The sequence below is a fragment of the Rhipicephalus microplus genome, chromosome X, assembly GCF_043290135.1.
Source record: "Rhipicephalus microplus isolate Deutch F79 chromosome X, USDA_Rmic, whole genome shotgun sequence".
NCBI classification, from domain to species: Eukaryota; Metazoa; Arthropoda; class Arachnida; order Ixodida; family Ixodidae; genus Rhipicephalus; species Rhipicephalus microplus.
The window spans coordinates 383719695-383731849 of record NC_134710.1 but is presented as its reverse complement, the minus strand read 5'-3'; the positions used below and the strand labels follow the sequence as shown (position 1 = coordinate 383731849).

At 42.3% G+C, this 12155-nt stretch overlaps 1 protein-coding gene across 1 annotated transcript in view; it reads left to right on the top strand.

Moving 5' to 3' along the window:
- Window positions 1-550: 550 nt before the first annotated feature.
- The window catches only part of LOC119161930 (visual pigment-like receptor peropsin), a 321513-nt gene continuing 309908 nt past the window's right edge, over window positions 551-12155 (top strand). The window contains exon 1 of the mRNA XM_075880059.1: window positions 551-704. Coding sequence (XP_075736174.1) covers window positions 583-704 — 122 coding nt within the window. The 5' untranslated portion in view covers window positions 551-582. The remainder of the gene's footprint in view (window positions 705-12155) is intronic.

Genomic DNA, 12155 nt, shown 5'->3' with positions numbered 1-12155 from the left:
GAGTGTTTATTTCTGCATTGTTTCGGCCGCAGCAACTTGCATTCCGGAAGGCGTTTCTTGCATCAATGAGATTCATCATACTATTCGCCTGAGAGCCACCATAATCGCCAATTATTTCGCGAAGTACTTCTAGCACGTAGTCATGCAAATAAAAAGCACAGTGTAGCTTCATGCAGGTAGTGTGCATTTATTCTTGGTTTATTTGTGGGGTTTAACGTATCAAAACCGTGATATGATTATGAGAGACACCGTAGTGGAGGGCTCTTGAAATTTCGACCACCTGGGGTTCTTTAACGCGCGCCCAGATCAGTGCACACGTTACATTTATCTTTAGGTTGTGACCAAGACATAAAACCGGGTACGATAAAAACTGGTTACCCCCTTGCGTCTCAATGAAATTTACAACCTCGAGCAGAGCTTCCACCTTGTTCTGTTTGATGCATGGAAAACAAAAGATGTCAATGTATGCATCAAACCTTATTCATATTTATCTGTCCTAATAAATATGCATGTCGATGGGTCTTTTTCGTGGTTTCCTTTGTAGGGTTGGTCGGCAGCGTGGGAAACGGCATAATCCTGGCCATGTACGCGTGTGTGTCCTCGGTGATGGACCCCACGAGCCTGCTCCTCATCAGCCTGGCGGCCTCTGACTTTGGCATACTCATTGGTTGCCCATTTTCGGCCTCGGCCAGCTTCTCTGGCAGGTAAGTGCACAGAGAATGCCTTATCACTCATGATGTGTCCTCGTTTCAGCAAAGAAAACGCGCCATGTGCTATGCGGTGTAATTCGGCCTCAGTTCAGCATTTCATGCGCGTAATAAAACTTATACCACTTTATACCACTTCTCCTTAAGGCATGCACAAAAGGCCCTGAGCTTGAATGAATGAACGAATGAATGAATGAATGAATGAATGAATGAATGAATGAATGAATGAATGAATGAATGAATGAATGAATGAATGAATGAATGAATGAAGCTGCCAGCCCATGTCTTGGTACGGACACCATTCACGCATGCAGTCGCATTCGTTCTGCAGAAGCCCTGTCATTGCGTATTTCTTCCAAACTGTTGCTCAAACTGCTGGAATATTGTGTTGACGCTAACATCAATATTAGACCACTCCGCGGTTACATGCAGCGTAGCATCCTTGACGCAATCAGAGCCAGTTTACAAAGGCAAAGTTTAGCGAGGGTCCCGTGTCAGTAAGATGTAATACCACCGATAATTTGCAGACATCTCTCTACCTTCAGTAATTTTGAAAGATCAATTTCTAGTTGTATTTTAATTTCGTTTCTTCTCATCTTAATCGAGAATGGCCATATTTGCATGTTTTTTGTTTTTTTTTTAAATCAAAGTCTACTGCAGTTGTACACCAATATGACATAAATGTCGTGCGCTTCAGGTACTTTTGCTACTCTAAACTACTAATTCCAGTTCTGGGACAGCAGCGCTTCCAGCTTGAATGATTTGCTTTAATTAACATTAATGTGTTTCATGCCAGGATCCACCACGGCTCCACTGGCGTACTTTCGTCATGCAAGTGACGTTGAATATGGTATACTATCAGATTACAAAAAAAAACATGATAGAAAGTATTCGTCGCGTGGAATCCAACCAGCAAATTCTAGATTCCGAGCGCGGGACGCAAATAACTACACCACGGTGCGTTCGTTGTCTGGAGCGCCAACGGCAAGTCATTCATATACACCATAACCATTTGGCAGCCCTTAGAGCTTCGAAACTTTAGTGGGTTTTTGTTACCAGTGGCGAAATGGCATGACGGGCTCGCGTTAGGCGTGCTCTAAAGGTCGTCGACTTTACGAAGTGGAGCGTGGTCTCTCCTGTGCGCGCGCTTATCGAACTCGTGTGATTCGGGAGAGGACGAACGTCACTTTGCACGCAGCCGCGTTTACGTAAGGAGCACGCTGCTGACACACGGATGCAGCGAGAATTGCGACAGTTGTTCGCTCTTGTCTTGCGTATACTTACGCACTCGTTTTGTGTGTTTTTATTGCGATAGCAATTATAAGGACAATCTCGGCTGGTTTTTGCCGTCATGGCTGCCACTGCCATCGTTCACGTATGTGCCCACAGTAAATTACGGGTTGATAAGAAATACATACGAAGTACTTTGCTTATAAAAGACGTCTCATATAAAAAACAAAAATTTCTGCCCAAATTATGCCTCTTATAAAGGGATTTAACTGTGCACGTCTTTCTATTTGCTCTGTATGCTTTGAAACCCACTTCTTATTGGTGTCTTCCTGGTGCTTGCGGGCGACACTGGAGTGGCAAAGGTGACAGCTGGAGAGGCAGAGGTACTTGCAGACATCCCTAAAACTTGTTCCGCAAGACTCTGCTGGCTCATGGTGTTTGGCACATCTAAGGAAAAAGAAAATAGTAGTCATTTCTACTTTATTATGACAATGTTATTCAGAAGTGCCACTGTCCTATATTTTTTTCTGAACTGAATATTACTCAGTGTTGTCAACTAATGTACTGAATGTTAGCTACACAAGCTCTATCCACAAGGATTACCTTCAAATGATTGAAAAGATTCCCATTCAGATAAGTATATTTTCATATGATTTTGCTTTTGGTCAACATACATCTGAAGATCTCCTCCCTCTGTTTGCGGCACTCACAATCACATTCCTCGAGCTCACTAAAAAGACAAGGTGCAACTATATTGACCAATAAATGTTACCTCCCCTTGAAAGCACTTTCAAAAGTCACTTTTTTTCGTGATGCAGCTATAGTGGTGTTTTTACGCCACCTGACGAAATTCACAAAGCACAGCTAAATTATGAGCGCAGCAGACAACAAAGAAGCGTAAGTTCGCTACTTTGATACTCGACGAGTAGGTTGCCTTTTTGCTCAGTAGGCGCGGGTGTTTTGTCGACCATCAAGAAGCTTGGGGACATCACAAAAATGTGCTAAGCTCTGCTATTGGATACTGCGTGAAGATCGCCTCTAAATGGCTTTGCAAAGAGTGCAAGAGTGAATATATAGTGCAAATATTTTGCACCATAAATGACTAGGCAAGTTAAATGAGACATGCTTGTCCTGAAGAAGCAATCACTTTAACCCTGGAAACTTCAGTTACTTTTTTTTCTTGGGTGCCCTACCACCTCAAAAGCAGCACATCGCAACTTGTGCTTCACAAAGGAACAAATGCAACACGCTCACTTTAGTCGTGCACTGAAGGCGATGACACTGCCACACTCTTCTGATCAGACACAACTTTTGAACTCAATTTATAGGTAAAAAGATGCTTGTTAGATTTTAATTCTTAAAAAGTTATTAACTATAAGGATTCAGTCGCACCTTCAACTAAATATTTGCTGCCATTTCCAATAGTAACCTACTCTCCTTTTTTTTTAATATATAATGGTTCAAGCCGTATACCCAGGGTTTCTGTGTACCTTTTCAGTTTGAAGCTCGCACACTTGACAAAGAGGTACTTAGCATTAATCACTTGGAATTAAAAAATCACGTCGAATCAGCTTAAGTGAGTGCACTCTTGATTCAAACTTATCAAAACTCACGTAATGTGGCTGCTCAGATCAAATCTCACCAAGTTCTGCTCAAGCAGGCTTAAGTTGTATTCAGCATCAGTTCACTTAGCTCGCCTCATTGCAATTCATAGTTAGCAGAATTGTACCCATCGCCACTTTTGTAACAATTATTTTGTTTTTCTATGTAACAGCTGTGGCATTATTTCTTTATATATGCAACGTGAAGCCAGGCTTGTTTGCATCCACATAAAACTTTTTTAGTGGTGTCTGAAAGCCCCAGGCATGAACTTTCATATATATTGTTAGCTCACCTGCAAGTGGTGATCGAGCTGCTGGTGCCTATGTAGGCTCTTGTGCAGGCCTTCCCGGTGTGGCAGCTGTAAGCTGATGAACAATAACGTAAGGAGCATTGTCAAAGGTGGGCTCACCATGCCAGCAGCATGAAACAGGCACTTCATGCATGGCTGATCACGTGCCGGTGAAATGATAAGACGATGTTGCAGAAGAAGTGACATTTGTGCAAGTTGGATGCTGTTAAGGAAGAATGTGGCAACGGCAAGTGTGAATTTGGTGAAATTGCATGTTAAATGTTTCAAATATATATTTTCTTGATATCCTGAGATCATGTTCATGTTTGACGCCATGGTAAAATATTAAGCGATATAAGTAGCTGAAGTTTAGGAAAATACGTTTCACTAATGTGCTGTCTTTAAAAGGTATCACAAACTATGAGAAATGCATGCAAGAAACAGCTAAAAAATTGTTGAAACAACAAAACTAGTTTTAATTGCCACATCCCCCCCCCCCCCGTAACGTGATGAGCGGATTTAGCGTAGTATGATGAAGTTAAGAGATAAAGAAGGGACACAGTGCTGGTGTCCCTCCTTTACCTCTGCCCTCTATTTAACCACGCTGAATTCACTCATCCTGAGACACTGCTGATCTGGCAATGCAACACAGCTTGGCTCTCTTGAGTATGCTTACATAAACTTTCTGCATAAACACATTTCACACAAGCCTGCAATTTTAGTTGCGCTGCCCTTTGAGAAGTTATACCAGAAAACTTGAACCACTTTCAACACTACCGATAGTTCAAGCGGGCACATCCAAGCTTAGCCACCGTGTGGAGGCTGCTACACTTCAAAACACTACACTTAGGTCGCTCTGTGCTTATGCAGTGTGTTCACTTGTGTGTTCTGAAACGCTCAAGATCACAACAACAATGCACAAATGACGTTACGGACAAGCAGTTGATTTTATTGTCGAACATGTCACATGATATATCACACAAGAAAAGGGTGCCGCCTACAGAGAGGATCTCAGAATACAGCAACGGGAACGGCTCATTTGGCTTACCAAGCACTAATTTCATAATGTGCAGGGTTTTATTAGCCAAACACGTTATGGTTTGGAGGTATGCCGAAGTGCAAGGCTCCGAAAATTTCGACCATTTGTTGTTTTTAAAGATGCATTCACACTGCACAGTACATATGCCAAGGGCATTTCACCTCCATCACAATGCGATGGCCACGGCTGGTATCAAACCCATAGCACTCCAGTCAGCAGCTAAGCACTGACACCGCTACACCAGTGCGGCACAGTTTTGGTTACGAATGGTTCATCAGGCCACACGAAGAACCATTTTTTGAAGCGCCAGTTCACAATGAAAGTCCTATATTGAAGGAATGCTTAATTTTGTAACCATAATTCACAGCCTTTCGATTTCCATCAGTATACCCTGTGATAAGTTCTGGCCGGTTGTCAATTACTTTGCATGTAAATTATTCATTCACAATTGTTCATTCCTACAAGCATATTACTCAAAGTGTTGCTCATAAAAAAAGCAAGAATATGATTGTGCCCTACGTGTTGATCCGAGTCCGAGTAAGTCGACTCATGAGTGAGTTTGTTGACTTATGGTTGAAAGTTACAACCTAAATATGTCTTGTTTACCATGACAGTATTAAAAAGTTCTACCGATGCACATGGTGGCATAGTAAGATGGACGAGATCTTTAAATAAAATAAAAAAATTACCTTCAGTGGTGGCATCACCAGTGTATTCACAGCCTGCAGTGCCAGGGTTCTCAATGCAGCCTTCATCAAGCATTACAACATCGTACTCGGGGCTTTCAGGCCTGCGTGTATTGTGCTCATCTCGTTCAGACGCGGCTCCTACATCCTCTGCACAATACATTCTAAGGAGCAGGTCTTCAGCTCCTAGTTCTGGGTCTGTTTTCTCTGCACATAAATTGGTAGTCAACTGCTCAATGCTAATTCAAAGGAATTGCAGACGAACAAAGTCACATAATTTTCTTTACACTTCGTATATTCGAGTCAGCTGCATGTTTCCACAATATTGTCGATGTACAAACTGAATACGCGTTTCAAAACAAGCTACCACTTAGCACCATGCATTGACATTTATAGCTGAAGAAGAAAGGAAATGGCAAGTCTTTCCCCTGTTTACCCATACCGTCCCCATAGGCGTTGCACGTAAATATAATTGATAGGTCTGATCATGTTGTGAAATCATTCTATGGAGGAACCTTTGCTGAGGACACAAGATGGAACGATGCATCTTTCATTTGGCTGTTACGTTTCCTTACATACGTTGCAACGTAACCTATAAGAGCAGTCAAGTTTTTCAGCTATCCGCAGCTGAAATGTATCAGAACCAGGATTAACTTGAGCGCTTCGATACATTCACTTCAGCATTGCATATATCGCACGTGTTTGGTGCTGAATTTCTATATTCAAATTGTTTTTTGATAAAGTGCGTGTGAATGGTAAGCAATTTGTTTTGGATGACAATGTCGCTTTTCCCAAGAGCAGCACAAAGCAGAGACAAGGCCCGTTGATGAAGGGGGGGGGGGGGGGGGCATTTTTACGTGCGATTGCAAGGGTTGTACATGTTTGAAAATAACTCTAAAAAAAATTATGTTTTTCAAGGCCTTCAGCAAATGGGCCACCCCCGCCACCAAAAAAAAAAAAGAATTCCTGGTTATGAGCTTGGTAGAGATATCTGCCGGTACATTAAACTGGTCGCTATTGGACGCTGTATTTAAATGTGGCAAATTTAGGAGTTTTAAGGTTCTGAACAAGAATAAACAGGTATCCAGGTTATGTTGCCCCTCCCTGATCATGTATTGGTCTAATTATTTTGGTTACATGGCATAGTTACCTTGCTATGTACATTTTTAGTGCTCTAGTGCGCGCGAAAACAACCAGTCGAATGTACCATCTCAAATCTTCTGGGGCAAAGCCTTCATATATTTAGCGATTATTGTCGTGAAGAAATTGCAATGTAAAACTGGCAATGAAAGTGAACTTTTTTTTCTTCCACAGAGGATTCACATAATTATGTAATAGAACTTTTCTTACGATTCTGTGAAGATTGACCTTAGAGTCTCACAACCTTACACTGTAGGCTTTCGATAATAATAGCTGCCAGTGCGGTATTCATCGTAGTTCTCATCGCCCTTGCCTACAAGATTGCGTGTGTGGGTTTATGCTTAAGCCACGGGGCTTGGGAATTCAGGCCCAATTTCGTAAACAGCATCTAGGATTCACCGATGACCTGCTGGAGAAAGGACTGGAAATATAGTCAAAGTGAACTTAATAAAGTTTAGTTGAGAGTCAGCGCTCGTGTTGTCTTATCCTTCGTCTGCGTCTTCGTCCTTCTTGCGCTGTGAGTTATAGAAATATGAATTATTACCAACTAGCCCAGATTTCCCTTCTTGTACCCCTAAGTTCAGGACAAATTGGACAAGCAGCCCACAATGAAGACTTCATCGATGCAAAGCGGGTGGCATTCACGCCTTTAGGATCAGCAAATATGTCACTTTCCGCACTTTCCCCATAAACACTTGCTCTGAAATCTAAATATGGAGACACTCTGCACGTGTGTGTTACCAACGAGGCTTATAAACTACGTGCATCTCATAAACGCTGTTTACTTCAATTGCCGGAAACATCATATTTGCGACGAGCGCCTTAAAACAAGGCATGTTAAATTTCTTCCTAACCAAAAAAAAAAAGGCGCTCCTTCACTGAGGCTGAAAAAGGAAGTCTTTCAAAATATACCCTCACATCAATCCTACATCTTCGGGGTAAGCTGTCATCCGTGGTTCTTCAGGCCTCAGGCCTCAAGATGATCCAATCTAAAGGAAGTTTCCTGAGATGAGATGAATTGCTGAAAGCTCGCATTTTACAAACAGTAGCACTCTGGCACCGCTAAAGATATCGTCTTTGATTTTTTTATATGGAATCAGCGCAAGAGGAGTAATCGTAAATGTGAATGTTTTCAGTATTCCCACGCTGTGCATCTTCGTTGGGGAAAAATGTATCTTTGAAGCGGGTTCAAATGAAAACTAAGCCTGACGTATAATCAGGTTTTGGTTGCCTTGAATTTTTATAAAAACTAGCGCGTATACGTGCTGTTTGGTAAACATTTCTCTGAAATGTCAAAGTGAGATGTCGGCACTTTTTGTTCTCAATTGCCTTTTTAGGTAGAAGATTGTTTTCATGATACCTGGTGGAGGGAACCTAATTGTTGTCTCGTGTCTTGTTCGAAAATTCAAGATGTAATTTTAGCGTTCAGTGTTTTAATCGCGGCCATTTTCATAGTTTTCAGAGCTCTGCACGCAAGCGAGTCCAACTTATAGCTTGAAACTCTATGTCCACCAGTCACAACTTCAGATATCTGGTGCAGTAGCCAAGTATACATACATTTATTGAAATTGGTTTTTGAACACGGATCATATTCGCAGCATCTACTGTACATTATCTGTAATGGTAGTTTAATTGCTGAAGTATTGCCTCGAATACGTGTCTTTGTATCTCGCCAGCATTCTGATGAGACCAAAATAAAGATACATATAGGTGCATATAAAAGATCCCCATGTAGTTAAAATCAGTCTGCTGTGCCACACTGCACCGTGCCTCCTTGTCATTTGCATCCAACACTAAAATTGAATCTACCGGATACACGTACTTCAAGGAAGCAAATCAGCAGCTACCTGAAAGCTTGCCATCTGAAAAGAAAACCATGTTGTCGTCATGAAGCTTCCTCTTGGTATACTGAGTTGAATCGCAGTGACAAAATATTTTCTTAAGTATAAATCAACTTTTTTGTTGAAGCGGGCAAAAACTTTGCTGTGTTTCTTCTTTTTGTTCTGCTTGTGCCTTTTATTTTTAGTGTTGTATAAGCAATTTTAAATGGTTGCTAAAGAAACAAATATTTCATATACAGGAATTATGTAGACAGCCGAATGGTAAGTTGAAATGTCCGAGGTTGTGAGGGAAGCAATAGTCATCTCGTGAAAATTTTGGATCGAACAGTTAGATAGTACATATATGCCGTTTTACAAAAAAAATGTGAATTTCTCTCATGGTTCAACCTACTTTAACAGTACTTTAGAGAATTAGAACAATGCTGGCGCAAATATTCCTTTAACTTTCGAAGTAGCTCTTTGAATATTCTGTGTAACGCTGTTCCTCTGCATACCACCGCTGCGCACAATCGCGCCTCTTGCCGCATGCTTGCGTCTTGTGCCGGCCCAGGAAGACAGTCGCAAAACTGTCGCTTCTCTCCCCTCTCTAGCCCCGCAAGGCCGACCTAGGCAGAGTCTGCTAGTAAAAAATCGACTGCTCGCGCTGCACAACCGTTCACTGGCCACCCCGCATATGTAGACATGGGATCGCGCGTTCGCAATTGAGTCAAGGGCGCCTTTACTTGGCTTTCGCTTCATCAGCGCCATCAACGTCACCGCGAGTGTAAGATTTTGTGCCCGATGCGTCGCATCTACACATGGTTCCCTCTAGCGGGAGATGGTTGAAGTTTTTTGGTTTGAGGCAACGTGGAAGCTATTTTGAATAGCTTTAGGGTCGAATTTACTAGCAGTGAAATGCACTGCGTTTTATAATTTGGCACACTTAGCATATACATGCCACACAAGCGGTCGTCGCTTCTATTGCCTCTAGCTGAACGTGTTCGTTGCACACCCACCACCATCACCACGGCCCTGCAGTGGAGACAGTGCGACTGGGTCATTTGCTGCTGAACATTAGGGAGCACTGGAATCATTGTGCGCACTGGCACGCGAGTGGCCATGTCGCGTCGTATTTTCTTGTATTCTGCAGGCATCCGTAGGAAGCAGAAAAAACACTAATATCTTATTGTTCAATTTAGAAACATTCCTGATGGACGTTTTGCGAACCACTATACAAGTTTTTCTAAGAATTTTCGACGCAGTTTCATTGCTTCAAACGTTAATGAAATAAGGTGTCCTAATCAAGCAAGTACGCAGCACACAAATATAATAGAATGTACTCGAGGCAATGTTCAGGAATATGAATTTGACTGTGTTTTACCAGAAATTATCAGGAAGCGCCATTTGCTACTATAAACAAATTTATTACACGTGGTAACTGCTTCAAATATTGTTTGTTGTCCGGAAACCATAGTGGAATGTAGCCCCGCCGCGGTGGTCAAGTGGCTAAGGTACTCGGCTGCTGACCCGCAGGGTGCGGGTTCGAATCCCGGCTGCGGCGGCTGCATTTGCGATGGAGGCGGAAATGTTGTAGGCCCGTGTGCTCAGGTTTGGGTACACGTTAAATAACCCCAGGTGGTCAAAATTTCCGGAGCCCTCCACTACGGCGTCTCTCATAATCATATGGTGGTTTTGGGACGTTAAACCCCACATATCAATCAGCCATAGTGGAATGTATATTCTGCCCGATCAACTTGCGGCGCTGGTTTCATTATCGCATTTTAAAATATCTTTTCAGTGACAAGCGTTTCTTCACGGGTGAGGGTCGTTTATTTGTCTTTCTTTATTTTCCTTTATAACTGATCAACTGATTGGAAAATAAATAGAATAACTTTAGCTGCATTGCCGTTATGATTCCCAAGTGCATAAGTGAAGACACTTATTGGGCAGACCCACCCTCTTTTTTTTTTTGTTCTTTGTTGTCACATTTTCCCAAAATATATATAGCGACACTTTGCAACACTAAATGCTGGAAAGAAGAAATTATCTGCGACCACATCCCAGCTTAATAAGTGAGGACGCACTAACCAACAAAAAATTTGGAAACCAGTAGTTCAGGAAAATTTGAAAAACTATATGGTAAAACGTATGGCGACCTTTTATTGGCAGTGAAATAGGAACAACTGTTTCACTTCCTTATTGAATCTCTCTTCACTTCAAAGGGGTGTTCACACAACCGAAAGAGCATTTTCTTGCCTTCAAAATGTCGTCTTAATTTTTTCATGAGTATGTCTGCGGACTGCATTCTTTACTTGCCCCGCCGCGGTGGTCTAGTGGCTAAGGTACTCGGCTGCTGACCCGCAGGTCGCGGGCTCAAATCCCGGCTGCGGTGGCTAATTCCCGATGGAGGCGGAAATAATGCAGGCCCGTGTGCTCAGATTTGGGCGCACGTTAAAGAACCCCAGGTGGTCGAAATTTCCGGAGCCCTCCACTACGACGTCTCTCATAATCATGTGATAGTTTTGGGACGTTAAACCCCACATATCCATCAATCAATGCATTCTTTACTACATAACCAGTTGCATTTTTCTTATTCATATATTTTTGCGTTGAACTTAGTTCTTCTTTGAAAAGAGATAGTGACTGAGTGCCTGGCCAGGAATATAAGATGGGTGACTAATCTCATCGAAGCAACATATCTTTGCTGCAGCATTCGCAACACTCGCCTGTGAACTGGAGCATCGTCATGAAGCATACGAATGCCACCAATAAGAATCCTTTCACTCTTCTTGTTTACTGCATCATTCAGTTGATGTAAACTCACACAACGAAATAAAACTGACGCGCATATCTTATAATAGATGGCGCTATGTGGCAGATGGGACTGTTTTGAAATTGGAGTGAGTTTTAGACGTCAGGCAGGAAACTTACAAATTCACCCCTACGTTTACACCATCAAAATACACCGAATTTCGGTGACTGAGTGCTCATACATAAGTATGTACTGTGATGTTCCACACATCCTGTGACATGTGCTAAAGGAATGCGCACAAACACATGGTGCCGCAGGGCACTCAAACAGTAGCCGAAGTGTAGGGGCAGGTCAAGCTACCAGACCCAGACGCAAAGAATTCACGCAGCTTAATCCAACATGTACAAGAGATATCGTTTCCCACGGGCTTCTGAAGAAATGAGGCCGCTCATCTAAGACGTGCATTGTGCTTGCTCAGAATAATTGTTTATTTTGCTCGATCCATAGTTACACGAGTACGCGGCAGCTAATATCTTCTATTTGATTGCGCCACTTCATCGCCCATTTTATTTAGACTTTTATCGCTATAGAGGTATTAAAAATATCATAACACCGCATTATGCTGCGCTGTTACACATAATTTTTCATTACTTAGCGTAAACTATAGATTTTCATCCTCGTGGACACATATAGACGGTTCATCTGCCTTTTTCTGTTTATTCCACTAGGATTCTCGAAAAGCCTGCTTAGAGCTCGACGACAGTAGACATTGAAAAACCACAGGTGACCACAGTAAATGCGGATCCCTCCAACAGTGCTGCGAAATAAGGCCTTCATTCTATCCCAATCACATTCCGGAAAATGGGGATTAGACGCAATTCCATTCCTTA